At 40.4% G+C, this 24,070-nt stretch overlaps 2 protein-coding genes across 3 annotated transcripts in view; one reads left to right on the plus strand and one right to left on the minus strand.

The window, feature by feature from the left end:
- The window catches only part of ttc16 (tetratricopeptide repeat domain 16), a 31,494-nt gene extending 17,131 nt beyond the window's left edge, over positions 1 to 14,363 (plus strand). Inside the window, exons 7-19 of one of the 2 annotated variants that reach the window (XM_028034138.1) lie at positions 189 to 312; positions 392 to 472; positions 562 to 737; positions 1,771 to 2,074; positions 3,588 to 3,939; positions 4,933 to 5,036; positions 6,117 to 6,243; positions 6,318 to 6,531; positions 7,389 to 7,544; positions 8,106 to 8,276; positions 8,381 to 8,557; positions 9,372 to 9,516; positions 11,026 to 14,363. In XM_028034138.1, the coding sequence (XP_027889939.1) occupies positions 189 to 312; positions 392 to 472; positions 562 to 737; positions 1,771 to 2,074; positions 3,588 to 3,939; positions 4,933 to 5,036; positions 6,117 to 6,243; positions 6,318 to 6,531; positions 7,389 to 7,544; positions 8,106 to 8,276; positions 8,381 to 8,557; positions 9,372 to 9,516; positions 11,026 to 11,144 (2,250 nt within the window). In that variant the 3' untranslated portion in view covers positions 11,145 to 14,363. Of the gene's footprint in view, positions 1 to 188; positions 313 to 391; positions 473 to 561; positions 738 to 1,770; positions 2,075 to 3,587; positions 3,940 to 4,932; positions 5,037 to 6,116; positions 6,244 to 6,317; positions 6,532 to 7,388; positions 7,545 to 8,105; positions 8,277 to 8,380; positions 8,558 to 9,371; positions 9,527 to 11,025 lie in introns of both variants that reach the window. The other variant, XM_028034139.1, reaches the window with a different exon arrangement.
- A 247-nt stretch (positions 14,364 to 14,610) lies between these two features.
- Positions 14,611 to 18,698, minus strand: fam163b (family with sequence similarity 163 member B). The gene is made up of 3 exons (XM_028034236.1): positions 18,366 to 18,698; positions 16,013 to 16,128; positions 14,611 to 15,238 (listed from the first exon to the last, which is right to left on the minus strand). Exons 2-3 carry the CDS (start codon positions 16,103 to 16,105, stop codon positions 14,798 to 14,800), a joined length of 534 nt encoding a protein of 177 aa, XP_027890037.1. The 5' UTR covers positions 16,106 to 16,128; positions 18,366 to 18,698; the 3' UTR covers positions 14,611 to 14,797.
- Positions 18,699 to 24,070: the final 5,372 nt, after the last annotated feature.

The following is a 24,070-nucleotide window of genomic DNA, read 5'->3' on the forward strand; positions in this document are numbered from 1 at the left end:
TCTTCTGTTCAGTGTTCATTACCCAAAGTTCAATACTTTGACCTTTTTGAATTCTGCATCTAAAAATTAACCAAAGTATGAAAAACTAAAACAACTACTGTAACTAATAAAAACTAATCTGAGACTAAACATTTCATGAATTTAGCAACTAAAACAGTTCATGTTTTACTTCCTGCTTTGGTTTGCAGCCGATCGGATGTGACGGGGTTCTGTTTTCCTCCAACACGCTGGATAAGTGCGGCGTTTGCCAGGGAGACGGCAGCAGCTGCAGCAGAGTCACCGGAAACTTCCGGCGTGGAGCCACAACGCTGGGTGAGCCTGCCGGGCTTTGACTAGACACCAAAATACAAACATCCACACGCTCAGCATGTCTGTATTCCGTCTGGTTCAGGTTATTCTTTCATCACCCAAATCCCTGAAGGATCCTGGGATATCCAGATCATCGAGAGGAAGAAATCAGCCGATGTTCTCGGTACGTTCTCTGGGCTTTTATTTAACAGAACACAGTGAATAAAAAGTAAAAAGTGAACTCAGCTGAGTTCCCATTGTTTTGCATTCCAGCTGTGACCGACCAGGCGGGAAACTTCTTCTTTAACGGCGCCTACAAGTTGGACAGTCCGCAGAACTTCCACGCCGCGGGAACCATCTTTAAGTACCGGCGGCCCATGGACGTTTACGAGACTGGGATCGAGTACGTCGTCGCCAAAGGCCCCATCGACCAGGCCATAAATATCCTGGTACAGACGCATCAAAAAGTCCTTTTATTTCTCCTGAAACGGTTACCGTCCCCGACAGGGTTGCCAGATTGGGCGGATTTTCACCCATTTGGGCTTTTTTTTAAACACAAAAAACAGCTTTTCACAATATTTGGCAGGTTTTCAAAAGCATTCAAATAGTTGTCATTGTGTGGCAGAAAAACACAAAATGCTCTAAAAGATTCTGGGATTACATTTCTGCATTTACCTTATTAGTTAATTTATTTTGAAATCTAAGATTCTGTCATACATGACATCATCATTAACTGCGTTTGCATTGCAAACATGAAAATCTTTGTAGATTTTCTTCTAATGTTGAAAAAACACCATGTTGGCGTTTCCATTTAATAACAAATGATATTAAAATCACAGATGAATAAGTTTGTTCACATAATAAGTGATTTAAAAACATGCTGCACCGTCATCCTCCAACTACTTCCTGTTAAAAAATGTTTTAGTCGACATTAACAAAAACAAATTTGGAGAAGCAGCTATTCTGCATAATTTTGTAAAACCAGACCTCAGTGTGACTCGGCCTGATAAAATAAGCAATAAATAAATAAATTTCACAATGAATTAAAACAAACGTAATAATTTTCATTTGCATAATTTATGTTTTTTCTCTTTGGTGTTTTGGCCTCAACTTGCCCATTTTTGTGAAGAATAATTTTATGTAGAGACTTCATAATTTATTTTATTTGTTGTTTTTGTTTTTTTATTTAGTTATTTTTTAAAACTTAAAATGTTTTCCAGCTCCAGTGTTAAAAGTTCAATATAATTTAAAGTTTATGTACCATTATATTACTTGTAAATGGTTTTAAAACAACAATCTCATTGTTTATTGCAATAACTTCTGGGACAATTTATCATCCAGAAAATCTTTCATTACAGGTTGAGATTTGTGCTTTTTTATTTTTTAAGTTGGGCGGGTTTTACTTTGTGTTTGGGTGGAAACTGTCAGTCAGATCTGGCAACCCGGGTCCAGGATCATCTGTAAAAGTCTCTGTTGGTTCAGGTGTGGAACCAGAACGGCCGGACGCCCTACATCACCTACGAATACACGGTCCTGCGGGACTCTCTGCCCCCCGTCCCGCCGCCGCCGGTCTACACCGGGTCGGAAACGTCCGCCGCCGAGGTGTCTGTGGAGGAGGACGGCCCCGCGTTGCCCAACGGCAGCGTCTACGAGCAGAAGGTTCCCGGGGGCCCGATGGAGGCGGGCGGGGCCGACGGGCCGAAGGGCCAGGAGACCAACGAGGTGTTTGAGGAGACGACGGCCATCGACTGCGACGAGGACGAAGCCGGGCTGCCGAAACTCACAGGTGAGGACAAAACCAGATACATTCACCTGTTTTCCTTACAAAAAGGTGAAATATTTGATTCGTTTATCTTCATTTCTGATGTAAAAACCTAAAAAAAACAATTTTTGCTTCTTTCTCAAAAATAACTAAAGTTATAATATTATGACTGGATTCTTGCATTACTTTGACTTTATTCTCATAATATTTAGACTTTATTTTCAGAATATTACGACTTAATGTTTGTATTATTTCGATGTTGTACAATTTTATTCTCGTAATATGATTTTATTGTGATAATTTAATTAATCTTTTTCTTAGCATGGCCGAAATATTCTATTGTAGTATTTTGTTAAATAGTACTATTTTAAATATTTTTTAAAAATTATTTAAAGAAATCAAAATGCTCAGATAATTAGTTATAAAAATGTGAAGATTGTTTAATATCGGTGATTCTCCATGCAGAGTCAAACAGTAGATCCTCTCTACTGTAAGTCAAATATAAATCAGAGTTTTTTTTTTGTTGGCCGGGAACAGATGGGTCCAGTTTCACTGATTCTTTCATGCTCCATTTTCTGCGTGTGTGTGAGATGGCCCTTCAGGCTCTGCATTATTCAGAGAACAGACACATAAAGAAAACCAGCAGTTGATGAAAAATTCAGAATTTTGTGGCGTTTTTGTCTTTTAAAAATGGCCGCATCAGAAGCATGAGCACTAATGGCTTTGCTGCGGCCTCTCGGCTCGCTGCGCCGGCTGCAGGACTGACAGCATGTTGACTCCGTTTCCACGACGACCCAGGTTCCTCGTTTTGGCTCGTCTGTTTGTATTATTGCTTACTGAAAGCAATTACATTTAATTGCTGACGATCATATTTTGTACTGGAATCGGTTTCTATTCCCCTGAACATCTTAAAGTGGAAAAGTAATTTCTCCGTTTCTGTTGCTGTTTGAGGAACTCTGTCTTCGCCTGCTGCCTTCGCTCACATCCTGTGCATGTGATTCACATTTTGCATGTTTTGTGTTTCCATTTGTGTCTCAACTGCTTCTAAAAATAACCCAAACGCTTAAGAAAAGTAAGTAGGCGTTTCTAAAACCTTCAGTCACAATTAACGGGCACTGCCCGTTACCTAGCAACGCAAGCTGAGCTCCAGCTGGTTTTAGCTCAGTTTTCACTGTACAATGGCTGCTGGAAAAGACGAGTGTTTTATTGTTGACTTCCCATCCAGAAACCACTTGCTGCATTCTTGTTGGTTGTGCAGGAGGCTCCACTTCTGCTTTTCCACCATGTACGGTTGTATAGTTGCGCAGCTATTTTCATGTGCGAGTTAGGGGCGGGGCCAGCAGCCGCTTATTTGCATTTAAAGTGACACACATCCTAAAACGGCTCAAAGTGCAGAACTGAGCAGAATAAAGTCTCGTTATCTAGGAATTATTGAAAAATGAAGTGAACATGTTTTGTAGAGACCTAACCTGAACAGGAGACCTTTAGAGCCAGTGGCGCCGCTGATCAAAGCTAATCCTCTCTGATCCGGGTCAAGGAAACAGCAGCCAAACTCACGGCACCGCCAAGCCTCCCCCCGATGATGCCGCCCTGGATACTGGGCCGGACTCCACCAACCTGATCTGGCGGGTTCTGCTGGACGGACGGATGGGTCCGGATGAGCTGCTGATCAACATCTCCACCAACCAGCTGCTGACGGAGGGCGACACCCTGTTCCCCCCCGAGGCGGGCCTGAGCGACCCGGAGCAGCCGGCCAGCCCGCTAGACCTGAACGACACGCTGGAGTTCGCTCTGGGCCACAAAGGCAACGACAGCGGGGACAACCAGAACCGCGGGGACAACCAGAACCGCACGGCCCAGACCGGCGCCGGCCGCTCCAACAGAACCAGGTGAGATCGAACGGAACCGAACAATAATCCTTTAATTTACGTTGGTTTCACCTGTTCAGCAGCCAGGAGGGAAAAAACAGAGAAAATGGAAAGAAAACACAGAAAAAACACAAATTATCCAATAATATGTGACGAGGAGTTAATAAGTTTAAATAAAACACCTGGCAGAGAAATAAATTACAAGTTTTAAGTAATAAAACTGGAAATAAATTCTGAAATAATTGATTTAAAAAATAGAATTAAGAATGAAATTAAATGATTTCAGTGTCATGACTGGTTAGAAAGACCTTCCTGATATCTTGGATTTGTTTTCTGTTGAGTCAAAATGTTATATACTTGTGACGTTTTGAAATATTAATAAAACAATGAAAAATTAAAATAATATTTTTAAATGATGCTCTATTGTCAGCTTGGGAACAGCTTTCAGCTTCTCTAGGCTGTTTTTTAAGTTTAATGTGTGTCAGAAGAGAAGAAAAATGTTCATTTTTCCACATTTTTCCATTTTCTTCCAGTTTTGTTCATGAAACTCAAACATTTTGCAGGCGACAGTTCGGACAGCTGACTGGCAGCAGATGGACGCTTACACACAAGTCTTAATTCAGCGATCAAAAAATGTTACTTTGATTTGTCATAATTATGTTCCAGATATCTTGAGCTCTATTTACGGATATCTGACCCGTCAAATGACGAATCCGGTGACATCATTTCAGACATCCGGAAATGTAATAGAAAACATCTGTAATTTTTATTCTTACTAGTCAGGATGTAACACAAATATTTTATATTACCATTTTAGATATCTGTGATGTAATTACAGATTAAACAGATTTTATGTTACAACGGCTTGCCGTAGCAGGTTTCTGTCTGCAGGTACTTCCTGTTTTCTGCGTCGCTCTGGTCCACAGTGAGCTGAAATCACATCTGAATTAAAGTTCTGGTGAATTGTGCCGGTGTTTCCTGAGCAGCGCTGCTGACCGTCTCTGTGTTCGCCAGGGGGAATCAGAGGTTCTTCCAGAAGAATCTGAAGCTGAGCGCTGCAGACATGTACCGCTGGAAACTTTCCTCCCAGGAGCCGTGCAGCATGACCTGCTCCATAGGTAACGCTGCGACCCGACAGGTTCAGAGCGTCTGGAACCAGAACTTCTTCACTCTCACATGAAGCTCCTTTTAGTTTTCACAGAGGAGGGTGGCAGCAATCACAGCTAAAAGTGTTTTTATCTTTCTGTTATTTTTAAAGGTTAGAATGTTTCACAGTAACATTAACATTTACAAGTCAATCAGTCAGTATTTACAGTACCAGTTAAATAAAACATTATATCATTTATTCAATATTTCACCTTAAAAAATATAATTTAGGGATATAGGGATATAATTTACCACAAAATTTCAGTTTTACTAAAATAATCTTAGTTTCTCTCTATTATTTCTCTTTATTAGGTAATATGCAACCACTGCAAATATTACAAACAGTCATTGTATCATCTCTGAATTTATTTTTCTAATTAAAAAATTAGAGCGAATTTCTAAGAAATTGTTCAGAGGAGTGCGTTTTTATATCTCATTAAAAAATAAAAATAATAATAATAATGTATCTCATTAAAACACATTTTCGAGATATAAGACTCATCTCGTAAAAACGAGAACGTTTCTCATTATAACCAGAATTATGATGATCTAAAACATGTTTCATTTTGGGTTTTGCATCTTGTTATAAAAGTATGCAGCAAGTTAAATTTCTCTTTATGAGATGCAAAACTTACTAAAGTGGAAAATTTTCTTGTTTCAATGAAACATTTATGATTGTCATAAAGAGATAAAGTTTTATACATTGAGAAAAGATGTTGTTTCCCTTTATGACGAGAGATAAAACTCATTAAAGTAAAGGGAAAATCATAAAGACTCATCTTTTGTTGTGCATCTCATTATAACTAGAACTTTCTCTTTATAACAAAAAGTCATAAAAACCTTTTCATTTTAATGTGAAATTTATAATTGTTATAACATGACAAAATTCTATATGTCGTTATAATGAGACATAAAACTAAATCTCGTTAGAGCGAATCTCATTTTAACGAGACATTAGGATAGTTTAGTGAATACTGACCTGGAGGAGAGGTTGAACATTTAAATAATAACTTTAGGAAGGAATAACTTTAATCTCGTCCTTCCGGGTCCAGGCGTGTCCAAGTCCTTCGTCTCGTGTGTTCGCTACGACGGCGTGGAGGTCCACGACATGTACTGTGACGCTCTGACTAGGCCAGAACCGGTCCACGACTTCTGCATCGGCAGAGAGTGTCAGCCGAGGTAGAGTCGGTTAAAACGTCTCCTCCCATCGCGTCCCAGTTTGTCCCAGTTTGAGGTGGATGTGGGTTTTCCAGGTGGGAGGCGAGCAGCTGGAGCGAGTGCTCCCGGACCTGCGGCGAGGGCTTCCAGTTCCGGCAGGTCCGCTGCTGGAAGATGCTGTCCCCGGGCCTGGACAGCTCCGTCTACAGCGACCTCTGCACCATGGCCGACCTGGAGCGCCCCCTGGAGAGGCGCGCCTGCAAGAGCCCCACCTGCGGTCCGCAGTGGGAGGTGGCGGAGTGGACGGAGGTGAGGCTCCACTCAGGATTCACGCGTCATCAAACTCCTTCCACTCTGGATCCAAATCTCGACACGTTTTTGTTTTATTTTCAAGTGAATTTGGTTTTCAGGAACCTCTAAGCTGTTGAAGGTCAGGGCCGGTCCAGGGCTTCTTGGGGCCCGGAGCAGGTTTTCATTTGGGGCCCCCTTTTCCAAAATGTCGACACCAGATTTTTTAGCATTTATAAGCTACCCTATGTGTAACACACAGGCCTGTCGCAGTAAGCAATAAATCAGTTAATTGCATAAAAAATTAAAACAAACTCAAGAATTTCTGTTTACATTATTTATGTTTTTTTTCTCTGCTCTCTTTCTACAAAAAACTGGATGTTAAAACTCTTCAGTCTGGTGTTTTGGTCTCAACTTGATCTTTTTTTAAAGACAATTTTGTTTACAGAGATTTTATGATGAATTTTATTTGTTGTTTCTATGTATTTTGGAGATTTAAAATGTCTTCCAGTGTTAAATGTTCATTAGAATTCAAAGTTTGTTGAACTTTGGGAATGTCTTCTTGCATTAATAAGCCATTACCATTAAATTACACGAAAATAGTCTCAATAGTATTATAAGTTTTGTAACTTCAGAGACGATTTATCGTTCAGTAAAATGTGTTAACATGACAGGCCCGTTAATATACCTGCTAACTTACATCATACCAGCCTTATTATAGCTGCTGATTTTAACCTTACAGACGTAGCAACTTAGAGAGAAATTATTTGTTTTCTTGTCTCAGGATCTAAATCTCTGCAGATGTTTTATTTTCAGTGAGTTTTATCATCTCTAAACTGTTGTAACATTTGGGATGACAGTGGCTGTCTCTGCTGCAGTGCCCGGCGAAATGCGGCCGTAAAGCTCAGGTGACGCGAGACGTCCGCTGCTCGGATGAGACCCGACCCTGTGACCCCATGACCCAGCCGCCAAACGTGAAGAACTGCACGGGGCCGCCCTGCGAGCGCCACTGGACCGTGTCGGAGTGGGGCCCTGTGAGTGTTTTCACCGGGATTTGGTTTTTAATTCATAATTACAGAAACGAGCAGGAATCCCTCATCAGCAAGAAAATAGAAAGTTAAAGATAAAATCCTTTGTCTCCAAATCCTTTTAATATTTTTGACCATGTTTACGTTTCTTTATGGAACATGATGTGTAATCCTGTTCAATAAACAAATAAACAATTCATTAAATTATTGCATGAAAAATGAAAAAGGAGTTTCCATCCTGATGATTTAAATATTTTTTAACAGACATCATTATCCATTTTCTACATGGTTTTGGTTTTCTGTACGTTTTTATTTCAGTTTTATTTATTGTTTTTGGTTGTCGTGTTTTATTTTGGATATTTAAAATACCTGCCAGTTCCAGAGTAAAGTGTTCTTTATTAAATTAAAGTTTATTGGTTTTTCAGAGGATGAACTTATAATATTATTGTATACTGCCATTAAGAGTATTATTGTTAATCATAATAATTACTGGGACATAATTATCGTAATCGTGACAGGCCTAACGGTGTCTGATTTGTGTCTTTGTGTCTCGGTCGGTGGTTGCAGTGCTCCGGGTCGTGTGGCCACGGCCGGATGGTCCGACATGTTTACTGTAAGACCCCTGAGGGCCGCGTGGTTCCTGAACACCAGTGTTCCCCGGAGAACAAGCCTCTGGCCATCCACCCCTGTGGAGAGAGGGACTGCGCTCCGCACTGGCTGAGCCAGGACTGGGAGCGGGTGAGTCCAGCGTCGGCACGGCGAACCTTCACCTGGTTTATCTCCAGCAATAAATCTGCTGAGCGAGTTTACGGAGCCGGTAAACTCTGCGTTTCTGTCTGCAGTGCAACACGACCTGCGGCCGCGGAGTGAAGCGGCGGATCGTCCTCTGCGCCGGCGTCAGCGGAGGAAAGTTCCAGATGTTTGATGAAGAGGCGTGTGGAGGCGGCGAGAAGCCAGAGGATGAAGCCACGTGTTTCGAGAGGCCGTGCTTCAAATGGTACACCACGCCCTGGTCCGAGGTACGTTACTCTGACTTTATTATATGCGGCACCTTTTTGTTTGTTTTATTAGCTTAATTTATGCTTCAGCGTTAAATCACATTTATTTTTATTATTGTCTTTCTATTTTCAATTGCTCAGTTACTGTCATAACATTTTGTTTGTACTCCTCCATCAATCAAAGAACCTTTAGAAAAAGATGATGCATGGATTGTTGGTTGGTTTGGTTGGTTGATGGTTGGTTGGTTGGTTGGTTGGTTGGTTGGTTGGACGGTTGGTTGGTTGGTTGGTTGGATAGTTGGTTGATGGTTGGTTGGTTGGTTGGTTGGTTGGATGGTTGGACGGTTGGTTGGTTGGTTGGTTGATGGTTGGTTGGTTGGATAGTTGGTTGATGGTTGGTTGGTTGGTTGGTTGGATGGTTGGACGGTTGGTTGGTTGGTCGGTTGGTTGGTTGGATAGTTGGTTGATGGTTGGTTGGTTGGTTGGTTGGATGGTTGGACGGTTGGGTGGTTGGTTGGTTGGTTAATGGTTGGTTGGTTGGATAGTTGGTTGATGGTTGGTTGGTTGGTTGGATGGTTGGGCGGTTGGTTGGTTGGTTGAATGGTTGGGCGGTTGGTTGGTTGGTTGGTTGGTTGATGGTTGGTTGGTTGGATAGTTGGTTGATGGTTGGTTGGTTGGATGCCAGTCAGTTGCCATCCATTACTAGACATTCAGGTGCAGTTTTAAAGTTCATAGGTCAGAGAATGGAGTTGATTGTCGACCGTCTCCTCCAGTTAGAGTCCAGGACTTGTCATCCAGCGGTGGCGGCCATCTTTCTGTCTCTGTATGTCCTCAGTGCACAAAGACATGCGGCGTTGGCGTGAGGATGCGGGACGTGAAGTGCTACCAGGGCAGGGAGTTGGTCCGGGGCTGCGACCCGCTCACCAAGCCGGTGGCCAAGCAGACGTGCACGCTGCAGGCCTGCCCCACCGAGCCTCCAGGTAGGAGAAGGTGTGGAACACAAAGCCACTCCGACATGTCCGCCTCGCCCAACATGTCCGCCACCTCCAACATGTCCGCCTCGCCCAACATGTCCGCCACCTCCAACATGTCCGCCTCGCCCAACATGTCCGCCACCTCCAACATGTCCGCCTCGCCCAACATGTCTGCCACCTCCAACATGTCCGCCTCGCCCAACATGTCCGCCTCGCCCAACATGTCCGCCTCGCCCAACATGTCTGCCACCTCCAACATGTCCGCCTCGCCCAACATGTCCGCCTCGCCCAACATGTCTGCCACCTCCAACATGTCCGCCTCGCCCAACATGTCCGCCTCGCCCAACATGTCCGCCTCGCCCAACATGTCTTCCCATCAATACACAATAAACATAAATATAACAGGATTCAAAATGGCGCTGAACTCAATACTTTAAAATATTGAAAACCAATTAAAAAAGCACTGACTCTCCTCTTTAGAATGAGATTAAAATATAAAAATAAGTAAAACAATATTAATTTAAAACTATGGTAAAATGAAGCCTAGGCGCAAATTCAAACTGGAAGACTCTCTACACCTTCAGCAACCGATCAGCGCACGCCACGCATCACCCTCGACCAATCAACGCCGGACCAAGCCATGTCACGCCCTATCATCATTCAAGCCCCAGCTGAAAAGGACCTTCATCCAAGGACCCCTCCGCTTTCCAGCCGAGCTCATCCCACCTCCACCCCATCTCCACCTCCACTCTCCTAGCTCTTCAAGGATGCATCCTTCATCGACCTCCACCACCAGTGTCGGGTCCCGGGGATGACGTTCCTATCAGTGTCGGGAACGCTCGTCCGAGCTTATCGCAATCACAGCTCGATGTCCTCTGCCGGGGCCCGAGCGCCAAAGACTTTAATTCATGCATGCCAATAAACTCTCCTAATCGCTTCTCTTTCTCCGTCTGAGTCTCTCCAGATTGAATTGAATTTTGATTGAACAACCAGTTCAATAATGGAATAAATCTTTTATTATTCACTGACATGCCAGATCCTTTCAGCACAACTTCAACACAACAATCATCTTTTAAAGTGTCCAATCAGATCAATTATGAAGCAGAAAATGTCATCGTCCATTGTTATTGTTTGGTCGCTTGTGCATCACGCAAATACAGCAAAAAACCTGACTAATTGCGTTAACATTTTATAACACGTTAAAATCTATGTAATTAAAAATTAACGCTTGTCAAAACATGCAGGCAATCCGGTACTGACAAAAGGTAATGTCAAGTTAAAGTTCATTTATTTTACTTTACTTTAAAAACAACTGAAGCTGAAAAAGCAAACAGTGGTCAACATACATTACAAAAAGAGAGAAGAAAAGCATAAAATACATCTAGATAATTAAATACATTGAGCTGCTTTATGTGTTTGTTGAATTCTTTTTTTCTCTAATTTTCCAGGATGTTTCTCCAGCCTCTGTGCTTTGAGTAGCTTTATTGGCTGCTGTTTTTCCTGATTGTTTTCCAGATGAGAGCTGTCAGGACCGACCCTCCACCAACTGCCTGCTGGCTCTGAAGGTCAACCTGTGCAGCCACTGGTACTACAGCAAGGCCTGCTGCCACTCCTGCCGAGCCGTTCGGCCATGACGGACCGGGACGCCGCAACTGCAGCGTCGCTTCAGCTCTCTTCATAAAAACACACAAATATCTCCGCCGTTTCCCTCGTCTGGTCAAGTTTCTATTGACCTGTCCAGCTTTTTAGTTAAAATCATCAGTGATTAGCTTAGATTGTTATAAATTTAAAGATGTAGAATTTGGAGGGCCGTTTGTAAAGTTACAGTCAAAATTGAACAGAAATAATTTGGGTTATTTAGCCTGTAATAATAGAAAACAAACATATTTTCATCAGGTTTTTTTATTAATTCATAAATGTCACAGATTCAAGCTACATAGACAGCTAGCAAGCTAAATACTTAAATCCAAACTAAATATTTAGATATATTTAGCTTGTAGCTAAATATTTAATTTGAAGCTAAATATGAATTTTTGTAACCAAATATTTAGTCAGCTCCACACTAAATACTTAGCTTGCAAGTTAAATACATAACTCAATAGCTAAATATTTAGGTTGATGCTAAATATTCAGCTTTTTAGCTACATAATTAGTTTGGAGCTAAATATTTACCTTACTAATTAAATATTGAATCTAGTTAAATATGTAGCTTTTTTTAGCAGAAGATTTAGTTAGCTTCACACTAACTATCTAGCTTACTATCTAAATATTTAATTTAGCAAACTACTTAGGTTGTTTCCTAAATATTTAGTTTGAGGCTAAACATTTAGCTTGCTAGCTAAATACTTAGTTTGGAGCCAAATATTTATTTGCCAAGATAAATATTTGGCTATAAGCTAAATAGTTAGCTTGCTAAATAAATAGTTTGAAACTGTGACATTTAGAAATAAGTGACTAAAAGTTTAAATATGACTTTCAAAAACTGACTGGTTAACTTTACAAACAGAACTCAATAGTAGTGATCATGTTTCATCCTCTTGTTTTCATCCTTAAATTGAAACTCATCGCCCCCTACTGGCTTGGCATGCTCACTTCAGCACCGTTTGGATTCTTTTCCAGATTCTTGAGATATTTTTTCCGGATAATATCCGGGACAGTCCAATCGAGGCCTTTTGTTTTTAAAGCAGCTACTGTGAATAATGAGGAAACGTTTTTAAAAAGCAGAACTTTATTACATGATTTTGTTTCCTTTTTTGCTACACAGACTGTAAGTCCTTTAGTATCAGTTGTTATTGATTATTTATCAGTTATCAGTTCTGCTGTCGAGCCGAAGATGAAGATGATTTTACACCTTGTGTCATGTTCTTCGCTGCAGCAAAAATCCTAAATTATTTCCCAGCTAAATATCCTGCATGACTTTATTACAGACAGTGTTGATATTTAATGTGGTTTTGGTGTCCGGCTCGCTGCAGCACCATGTCAGAAACATTCCCGTTGGACCCGCCTGCACCGTGCGGGAGCGTATTTATTAGTCGTAGCACATTTTCATTTATCGTGACGGTCCCGACGCCAGCTGACGGTTCTCAGTCGGGTCAACTGATGCCAGTTCTGGTCTGGTTCTCCGGAGCGCAGACAGACAGATTCCTGACACTTGAAGTATGGCTGAAATGTACTCAGATGTGTATTTTAAACTGTTGGTACTGTGTGTTTTTATATAACTGATACCTCTTTGTACAAAACTGAAGTATGAACATTGTGTACTGTTAATATTAGCTGAAAACATGAAGGTACTTTAATTTCCATTAAATAACAGCTCAAATGAAAATGTTTTCTTTTTTGTTATTTTCTCAATTTATAAACAACATGTCCAGATGTGAGATTATGGGTCATTTTTATATATTTTATAAAATCTGGAGCTGTGTCTCTGTTGTCTCTCTGACTCAAACTACTTTACTGAAATCAACTTTTAATTTTCTATTTTAAAGTTTGAACAAAGATCAAAAACTCCCAGCTTGACTTTCAAACTTATGACGGAGTTTAGAGGCCATATTAAGTTTATAAAAAAAAATAAAATGAGGTGAATAAAATAATAAAATTACAAGAATTAAATTGCAATACTTCATTCTTGTATTTTTTGGACTTTATTCTCATAACAAAATTCTCATAACAGACAATTTCTACAAAAGTTTCACTTTATTTGTAACTGTTTTTGTGTGTAAAGTTTATGGTTTTATACATGTCAGTCCCTCATAAGGATCCTGTCTCTGAAAAACAGTTTCATTTACAGTAATATTTAATATATTAATAAATGTTTTCTGTTCCTGGAACTAAAACCGGTTCAGCATACACTCTTTAAACATTTAAAGGCAGTTTGCTGAGGAACATGAATCAACATTTTTTATTTTTACGAGTTTAAGTGAAAACAAACACGAAGTGAAATGTGTGCTAATATTAATATTTAAACAGTGGATCTCCATCACTTACAGGAATAACACAAAGAAGCTAAACTTACATTATAATAAGTTTTTTTTTATCTGAAAATTGAATCTATTTACCAATTTATTTGAAACATTATCAGAATTATTTTGTTTCCTTGAATAAAATCTGTTAAAATATGTAACTTATTTTTTTAAAAGTTAGATTCTTACATATATGTTAAAACTATCATTATGTCGTGATAGAATAAGACAGATAATCTAAAGAGCTCCTTTGCTTTCTCCCTGTCGTCCTACTGCCATCTGCATAAATACACTGTTCCTGGCGCTGTCAATCATCCTCCTGTATGCAGCGCTCACTTCCTCTGCTTTCTCTCTGCTGTTACAGCTCCTTCTATACAGCCTGTCATGAATGCTAAGGATCGTTAGCATAGCCATAGATGAACAGTGAGTTGCTTCTCTGCCGTTAGCACATTGAGCAGCACATACATGTGAATGATTGCCAGCGCTAAGACCCTCCTCCTGGCTCTAATTGGTTGTTTCTGTTGGATTTCTGCAGACAGAAGGTGGAGGAGATCAATTTCTTTCACAGATTACCTGTCTCATATGGTGATTTTTCTAAAGTTACATTCTGCAGCTTTAAATCTACTCGTATGTTTTTATTTAAATCCATAAAGAAACATCAGCAAGTCTCTCATTTGGTGGTCTAGCTACCACAGATTCAGATATATTGGTTATAAATGATCATTTTGATGCTGACAGACAGAATCTGTTCAGAAACCGTTTTCAGCTGCAGACAGTTTTCCACGGCGTATCAGAGCCACTGCAGGTGGAAAGAAGGAATCATTTCTGATGTTTGAAACTCAGAAATGTCTTTTTCTCAAACATTTCAGAGATTTTTTTTTACAAATGAACATATCCTTGTTTTTTCTTAGAAATTTCTGATATTAATGTGAAAATGTTTGAGTTTTTTGCCTGCAAATTTTTGAAATGTCAAACTGAACTTTTTTTTTCAAGCAAATTTACAACTTTTCATATTCAGAAATTATTTGCGTATCTAGAATATTTCTGAAATTAATATAAAAATTTCCACTGATTTTTCTCAGAAATTTAGTTTTTCTAGAAAATGTTCTAGAAAATATTTTATTCAGAAATAATTGTGATTTTTAGAACATTTCTGAGATCAATCTGAGAATTTGTGAGTTTTTTTCTAGCAAATTCTTGGTTTTTCAAACTCAGGAATTGCGTTGTTGTTGTTTTTTTTCTCAAAAATGTTAGATTACTCTCAAGACTTCTGCATATTTTGGCAGAACTTTGCTCCTTTTCTCCATCGGCCCAGATCCTGGCGGCAGCTACACGTCGGTGCTCACGCTGTGGTTCACCACCTCCTTCATGGTGTAGGAGCGGATCAGTTTCTGGTAGAAGCTGTCCAGGTCGGCGGGCAGCTCCAGGTCCTGCTGCTGCACAGTCCGGTAGCTGATCCTGCGGCCGCCGTTGCACAGCCGCTCCGGATGCTGCAGGTAGAAGGGCAGCGAGCAGCGGGCGCAGGACGGGCAGAAGGCGTGGACCCGCTGGCCCCGGCGCGGCGGCGCCGGCGGCGGCGGGGAGTAGCTGCAGGGCCCGTTGGCCTCGGTGAGGAAGGTGGGCGGGTACGACTCGAGCTCGTCGCTGTAGTGCTCCGGCGTGGGAGGCGTGGGCGGAGCGCACAGAGCCAGGGGCCGAGAGGGCGACATGGTGGACAGTTCCGGTTCCTCGTCGTCCTTCTCAGACTCCTCCGGCTTGCAGCAGTAATACTGCACAGCAATTAAACAATTAGTAACAAAACATCTTCTGTTCCTTTGAGGTGTCACACTCAAATGATGACCTTATGTTGTGACGGTAGGAGGCGCTGTTGCAAGACAAACATTAAAAACTTGAGTCGTAAAGTTTAGTTTTTTTCTGTAACTTACACTGTGGTGACAAAATCTGACCCGAGCTATCAAGTTCTGTGACTGTCTATATTTCCAAAATAATCATAATATTACTGTTCAAATGTTAGCTTTTGTTAGGCTTTTTACAGCAGCGCCTCCTACTGTCACATATACTGTTGTCACAAAATCTGGTGTAACAGATTTTATTTGTCTCTCTAGACTCCAGACACCAAATTACATCAATCCCTCCAGTTTCTCGTGATTTCGCGATCACACAAACTCAACACACCCAGCATTTTTCACTCTAATGCATAATAGTGAGTTTATTACAAAATTTCCCCCAAACATTGTTAAGCACACTGGGCTTAAATGATGCTAACTCCCACCTGCAGGTGGCAGTGGTCTACATAAAAACCAATAAACACAATCTCTTTGTCAACAAGCTGTTTGGCAGTTTCCTGTGGTGGAGAAAATACTTTACTTAATACTTTACTTACTTTACTTTACTTAACACTTTACTTAAGTAAAAGTACAAGTAAGTAGATAAAATGTACACTTGTAAAAGTAAAAGTCCACACTGACTAAACGTGCATTAACATTTTAATTTTAGATCGTACACAGTCTGTGTTGTAAAAGAAAAGTTTTAAGGTGACGAACCTGCAGCCTACATAAACACAACACAGCGACGATGGTCAGTAAAATGACTGTAGCCAGAATTCCTCCTGCGATGACCACTGTCCCGGCTGACATCCGAAATCCTCCCCATCAACCAGCTGCAGGCGGCCAAACAAAGAGGCGACGGGACGGATAACAAGGTCAAACAGGAGAAACCAGCAGATGGAGGGGAGGACAAATGGGAACATGGCAGAAACAGGAGATGAAGGATTATGAGAGGGAAGGTTAATGTGTTGAAATCATGACAAGAAGGAGAAACAAGCAAGTAAAAACCCTACACTGATTCTGTGTTTATTCTGAACAGTTCTGATTGAAAAAATGAATATTTTCCAACCATTTGTGCATTTATTGGGAAGAAAACATGAAAATCTAAACTAAACCAAATTAGATGTGGAGTTCCTCAAAGTTCAGGCCCTAAACTTTTTAATTTATACATCATCAGGAGACGCGGTGTTACTGTCAGTCCTTATGCTGATGACTGATTACATCGCAGGTTCCACTGGTTTGACCAAAATCTGACTTTTTCATGATGCTTTAGATATTCAGTTATGAGTTATTAGAGATTAAACTGTAAATGATTATTATTTACCGAGTTTTTCAGCCAAATTCAATGTATTAGTATTAACCACGTACATATGGACCAACATTTGTAGTATTCATGTTTCTGTTTGGCTGCATTCACAGTGAAAACGGTGCAAAGCTAATTAGCTTCACTGGTCCGTAAAGGGTTAATAGAGAGTTTAACTTTTCCTGAACTGAAGGAGTAAAATTAATAAGACAAAGACAAGCAGAGGAAATAACAACAAACCAGAAACAAAAAAACTGACTGGTTTATCTAAAGAACAAGGGAACGAATTTCAAAATAAAAGAAGTAAACCACACAGTCCAAAAGGTTGAGCAGTTTAAGTTACATAACAGACCATTTATTTATTTCCTGTCAACTTCCAAACCTGAATTAAGTGGGAATTAGTGAATTAAAACACAGAAAAGGCATCAGCAGCCGTTTCCCGTTCCGCCGCTGCAGGCCTCTGACTCACGCTCCTCTGCTGCCTGAACAGTTACATTTATTCAACGTTCCTTCAGTGTTTCTAAAATTAAACCAGAAATGCAGGAAACAAATGACTGTGGATGTCTTATTTGATCTGAGCCTCTGGGTGTGATGAGGCTTGAAATGTAAATCTGGGTTTAAAAGAGTTTAAAATACATTTTAATGATCTGGACAGAAACGTTTTAGTCCAGGTGGATCAGTGATTGTTAAACGCCTCAGTGGAAATGTGTTTGTTACAGAAACACGGTTATTCTGTTGAAATAATCTGGCATTTTATAGTTTTTGTTCAGCTCTGAATATTTAGATTATTGTTTATTGCAAAGAGTTTTATCATCTTAAAATGATTCTTTTAAAAAGAAGAACAATTATTCCTGAGTTAAATCTTCAGTTCAGGTGAATCTGTGAAATAATCAATCTGAAATTATTCTTAATCTAATCTGCAGACTGGATTATAAAGAGAGATGAGATGAGAGACTCGGCTGCAGGATGCCAGGATGCTGCTGCCACCAGTACAGAGCTTATAAAACCCTGGCAGCAGGTGTTGAGCCAGTGAGGAGAAAACATTTGGAAAACAAAGGAACCAAAACAACAGAGACCAACATGAAGTCCTGCATCCAGAGACGAGTCAGAGTTCATCTTTAAAGGCATTTTGAATTAATGCCTTTAAAGGCATTAATTTTCTGAAACTTCCTCAGAAAATTCTGAGGAAGTTTCTTTTGAGCAAATAAATTAAAAAACTAAAATAAAAACTAAATAAACATGTTTTCCCTGTAAAGCAGCTTCATCTGGACAGATTCTAACCATGAAAACTAAAGGAACTGATGAAGCTTCAGCAGCAGAAATCAGTTCAGATTTTCTGAAAGTGAAATGAATCAGCAGCTCAGCTCAGACTCACCCAGTGAAACGTCTTCCAGCTCCGCTTCAATGAAAGATGAAGCTGTTTGGAAATATTAAATGTTTACAGTGTATAAATAAGGATTTCTCTTTTTTTTTTATCATAATTTTATCAACCAAGGCTGAGACTCCATGAACTTCAGATTTAAGGCGACAGGAAGCTTTTAAAGAAATAAAAACCGAATTAAGTTTTTTTTTTATCTGATACTATATAAGCGTATAGTATCAAATAATTGATCTCAAATAGTTACGATCCAAAAAGATTCATCCTCCTTATTTCTATTCCATTTTACGCATTTGCAGCACTTTTTACGCATGAAACTAGCGACTCCTGCAGAGACTTCCCACCTCGCTGCAGCCACAGATTCATCCCATAAACACTCTGGGTCTTACCCGTCACTCAGTGTTTGGGTGGTCTCATGTCTCCCCCGCTTCAGGGCGCAGCGGGAGGCGGGAAGAGGTGGAACCGAGCGCCAGACTCCGAACTGGAACCAACCGATTTATCCACAGGCCGGGATCTGAGAGAACCAGAGGCAGAAACACGCACAACCAGGAGTCACCGTGGATGTGGCAGAACAGAACAGTTCTCCAGAGATGAACGGACTTTCTGTGGTTTTCCGATTTAAAGCAGCAACGAAAAGTCCCGTCAGTTAAAATGTCCAGATCTTCATGGAAACAGGCAGAGCGCGGCTGACTGCAGATCAGATCACTGGTCACTGACTGCGCGCTGCGGATCCGGTCTCATCCTGTCCGTGATGCTGCGTGGATGAGACAGTGCGTCACAACAAACAGAGGAAATGATCCCGCAGCATCACGTCGAAACGTCCTTTAAAGCCCAGAAATCTAAAGAGGCATCAGAGGAAAATTTCCGTCCGGAACTGAGACTTTAAACTTTGATTTTTCTTCTCTGGTTTCCGGAACTGATGCTGATTGTAGTGAAACTGTTAGATTTGGTTGGTTTAAGGAAGAACGTGACTCTGAAGCTGGTCTGCAATAAATAAAGGAAAAAAATTAAGTAAAATAATCCAAGTGAATTTCACGCTGAAAATTTATAATTTAATGGAAACTACACAATTATGAAATAGTTTTTTTCTACATTAGCCTAATGTTGCCGTAGTTTGACACATTTTAATGGGGAATCCCTCAGGGTTTAGATTCAGTGCCTGTTGAATCGTTTCTGTGTTGGTTTATCTGACATCGTGACTCGATGCTGACCAGTAGAGCTTTACTGAAAATGTCCTGACATTTCAAAGAGTTCCTGAAGATCTCACATCTGGAGCGCTGAACTGTAGAGAAGTTTTTCTACCATCCTGACTTTCCTCCTCCAGGAAAGAATCACAAACTGCATTTTCACTACACAACGCAAAACGTTCCACTAAAGTCAGAAAAACAAAGCTCTGCAGTTGCACTGGTTCAATTAAGTAAGAAAGGCAATTAAAATCACACGTGAGGAAGTTTGATTTAGCAGTAGGTCGTTAAGAAATATTCCGCTCCATCATCGTTCAGGGATTTCCTGTTGTCTTCTTCGTGGTTTACGCCAGTGGAAACATCCTGTTGTTGATCATGTGATTCGTGATACAAAAAAAACTTCAAAGTGTTTTTTTTTTTAGATTGAAAAACAAGAGATTTTTTGAATTGTCATGTTTTCATTAAGAGGATTTATTTCTGAATGCCAAACTGCAGTTATATGGTCAACGGAGACGCAGCCAATCAGACCAGCTGTAGCTTCTGTGGAGAGAAAAACTGAGAAACAAAGTTAACAGTTGAAAAAATATCAAATAATGCAAATTAGAGAGTAGGAGAAGAAAGTGAGTGAAAGTGGTGAGTCAGTCAACATAAACTAAACACAAAAACTCACTTGCCCTCAATGTGCTGCTAAAAGTTTAAAGGAAATCAGATTGATGTTTTTACATTTCCAGAGTGAATATTTGATGCTGTAAAATATTATTTTAGGGTTTCTGACACAAAGGGAGAGACAAGATGCATCACAGTCTAAATCTGCCACCATGACCAAAGTGAATCATCCTTATTCTAACAATAATAATAATTTTTACTCCTAAGTTAAGTTGTTTTAAAGTGATGACCCAGAAGAAATGTGGATTTCCAGAACCTCTGGATGGTTTGGAAACGTTTTCCCGGAACCGGTGAAGAGACCTTCAGCCTCGCTCCGAGAAACGACGACTTTCAGAGGAAAAGGAAGGGAGGATTTTATAGTGTGAATTATTTAACAGGCTGAGATTCTCCTGTATTGTGCAGACAAGAGTTTGTAATATTAATGGAGATGAGAAGTTAGAGGTTATTTTCCCTCCTTCCTGTTTCTGATGCTGACATTCAACACTTCAGCTGCTCCCAGCGGAGCAGAAATCCTGAAGACTTTAAAACTCACTTTCCACATTATTTAACAGATGAAACCATCACAGGAAAGAACAATTAATCTAGATTATTTACCACAAAAACACTGGAGCTGTGAAAATGTATCCAATTCTTCAGGTTTTAGCTCATAATTACCAGAATAACTACAAAAAAAGTCACAACTACAAGAATACGAGTAATTTTTTGAGAACAAAAGTCAAAAAAATTTACTTTTGAAACTGAGAGTTTGAAAAGTTTATCATTTTCATGCAAAAACTGTTTCTGAATCTCCCAAATTGAAAATTTTGTGTGATGGGTGGCGGCCAAGGGAGGGGACCCTGGCGGTCCGATCCTCGGTTGCAGAAACCCACAAATTTCCAAAAATCAAAAATATTTGACTTCTGAAACTCGTACGTTTTCAAGGTTTTTCTGTAACATTTCTGAGATTAATCTTATTTTTTCCCCTTTTTATGGCATTTTGTAGCTTTTCAAACTTTAGAACCTTTTTGAGATTAATCTCAAAATTTCAGATATTTTTCACAGAACTTTTCTCTTTTTTTTCTGTCTGTCTTGGCCCTGTACGCCGTCGTAGCGCGGCGCTCTGACCCTGTGGAAGGAGCCGCAGTTTCTGCAGACGTCTGTCCGTCAGAGCGGCGTTCCTCCTCAGTTTGTTGTTTTTCTGTCATTCTGCCTCCAGATGAACGTCCAGAGTTTCCCTCTGCGGTCAGGCTGAGCTGCAGGCGCTGCAGGCGGGACGCTCTCTGACCTTCCCCTCTGCTTTCCCTCCTAACCTCAGAGTTCATCAGACGCCTGAGGTTTTCCTCAGGTTTCGCCGCGTGATGTCAGCCATCGTCGCTCTGCGTCATGGCAGCAGAAACAGAACCGCCGTTTCAGACCAAACAGAGGAAGGACCGGATCAGAACCAGATCTGCTGTTCCACTGTCTTTGATTTGTTTGGATGAAGGCGTTTAATTTGATTTTCAAAGAAAACTCAAACCCCATTAAGGTTTTCTGTTTTTGGGCCGTCAGGCTGAGTTGGTTCCATTTGAAATCTTACTCATGTTTTCAGTCTGGTTCAGTTAAATTCTCCATTTGATGGATGTTACAGAAACAGCTGCACTAAACACGTCATTTTCACTCGTTTTTCATGATGTGTGCTGGAAAAACTGTGAAGTTTTGTTTTTGGAGGTTTGTTTGGAGACTTTATGCTTTCAGTTTGTCAGTCAGTGGAGGATCGGCTGAAACGGACGGAGCATCAGAACCAATCAGGCCGATTATCCAGAGGCCAGCAGGAGCAGAGAGCCTGTCCAGACGATTTAACCGCTTCTCATGATGTTAATCAGAGACTCTGACCCTCATCTATGGGTTTATATAACAAATATTACTGTTAATAAAGACAAAGCTAGAAGGGAGAACTTTGAACAATGTCTCTGTTTCTAGATGATTTATGAATAAAATGTAGGAAACGATTAATCGGATTGATTGTGATTAATTGATTATTGACATATAATCGCTGCAGTGTACAGACTCTAAAGATTCATTTGATGAAAGAACAACAAACTCTGAGCTGTAATTAAACCAAAACTGTACAAAAATATTTACAGTTGAGATAAAACCTAAAAACCTTTCTCTACAAAAATCTTCTTAAAACGTCTAAAGAGGAAGTTTTACTTTCAGCCAGTTCAAATCCTGTAAAAAAATTTCAAGCAACTTTTGCATCCATTTATTAATAACTTAATAGAAAAATAATAAACAGATCCGTCCTACGCTGTGTTGATGTGCAGGATAATAAAACTAAAGGAATCGTCGTTGGATTTCATGGAAATAAGAAAACAAAATGTTTGTCTTGTTGTCTTAAAAAGGAATTACACCTAAATAAGGATTTCCATTCACTGCTGATAAAAAAAACTCATTAACTAAACAATAGCACATTTATGTTTAACCCAAATAAAATCAGGAGTTTGAGGTTTGCAGGTGGTTCTGTATCCAGATCCAACATCAGTTACTGATCACAGCTGCTATGTTCACAACATGCAAAGTAGAAAAGATCATTTCGCTTTAACTTTGGCGCCCTCTTTAGCGTGGCGCCCAAATGTTTAGCTAATTGTTCAGCCGTCGGTTTGGTTGAAGTGACATCTGGTTCTGTTTGAATGCAGATGTGAACGCCAAGCAGAGCAGAGACCGCTGGGAACTCAGCGCCGACGGCAGCAAACGTTGGAGGAACCAAAATAAGACATTAATGAATTCAGCCATTTTATAATCTTGATTTTATAATATTCAAACGCAATAATTATTTTTGTCTTTCCCTTTTTTTTTTTTTTTTACCCATTTCAATTTTTTATCTTTTTTTCTATTTTTTCCTTTTCCAAAATAAGTCTCTTTTTTTTCTTTTTTGGAGACCGCTCCAACAGGAGGAAAAGGACCAAAGCGCAGGGCATTCTGGGTAAATACAATCAAATCAAACGTGCTAGCCTAGCGCTAGCAGGAGAAATGGCTCCTGGTCTTTAGACAAAGACTAAAATCCTCCAACCACTAAAATCTGACGCCTCCATCTTCGTTTCCATTTGGTGCAGAAGGAAGTTGCGCTCAGTTGTTTCCTTCAGTGGTTCTTGGTGCAGCGCCCCCGCAGGTCAGGAGGGGAACAGGCTGGTTTGACTCAGAGCAGAGAGGAAGAGAACCACATGGAACAAATGTTGCAGTTTTTGTCCCAGTAGAACCGGATCTTCCGGACTCTCTGGTCTGGACACATCCAGGCCTCAGTCAGCATCTCCGCCTCATTCCTGCTCCAGCCGGTTTCTGGTTCCCCTCCTCTCTGCTCCGGAGCTCAGAACAGAACCAGCATTAATAATGAAACACAAAGATCTGCAGTTTATGTTCCGACCCTCTCTGACGCTCTGACCCCACTTTTAGAAAAAACAGAGCAGCTTCTTTTAAAAGATACTTGAGCTCATCTCCAGTGAAGCGCGCTGAGAGCATTTCTGTTCCAGGCTTTTACTGCACACAGCCTGAGAGCGGGACGACGTCCGTCCGTCCGTCCGTCCGTCCGTCCTCGCCGCGCCGCGCCGGCCTCTTAAAGCCCACAAACACCACAGCCGCTGGTTCACACACCCAGCTGTCAGGGGAGGCCGGCACCAACGCTGCTGCTCCACACAAACATCTCGACTTCACTGCAGCACAAATAACTTATTAATCTGATGCTTTCAGCTGCTTAAAGATTATTTTCCTTATTAAACAAACTGGAAGACTGAAGAGGAGCGTTTGTAGAAAATAAACATTATTTGCTGCTGTTGCACTTTCCAGACTCTGCATCTGTTTTTGCTGTTTGTGCACAAAATCAAAAAAAATAAAAAATTCTGTATGATGGTTCTCTGTTCAGTGCTCACTATAGTTATTATTTTTTAGTCTTTTGTGCACATAAATGAGTTAAAATCTAAAGACTGTTGTCAAATTTTGCACAAGAAACAAAAGAAAATCTCTGCAAACATTCACAAAACGACATTTGTATAAGACTACTTAGCTAAAGAGCTGCACTTTCTGCACATTTATGAAAATCAGAAGTGAGAATCAGCACTTTAAGGATGGAAACCATCGATCTGCATTGATGGAGAACAAACTGTGGATGAAGATTCATTTAGAAGCTTCATTCATTATCAGATAATAACCAGACTGGAAATGGGATCTTTGAATTAATGAGTTGAAAACTTCTCCATGTCGGGTGTTTATGGTGTGCAGAGAAAGTCTGCATG

This window comes from Xiphophorus couchianus, chromosome 12 (genome assembly GCF_001444195.1).
Source record: "Xiphophorus couchianus chromosome 12, X_couchianus-1.0, whole genome shotgun sequence".
Classification (NCBI taxonomy): domain Eukaryota; kingdom Metazoa; phylum Chordata; class Actinopteri; order Cyprinodontiformes; family Poeciliidae; genus Xiphophorus; species Xiphophorus couchianus.

Bases quoted from the DNA above. Each gene is read 5' to 3' on its own strand.
- fam163b (XM_028034236.1), bottom strand. From the start codon at position 16,105: ATGTCAGCCGGGACAGTGGTCATCGCAGGAGGAATTCTGGCTACAGTC. The intron at 15,239-16,012 runs GTTCGTCACCTT...ATTGCTGTGCAG, and splicing joins TGTGTTTATGTAGGCTGCAG to TATTACTGCTGCAAGCCGGA.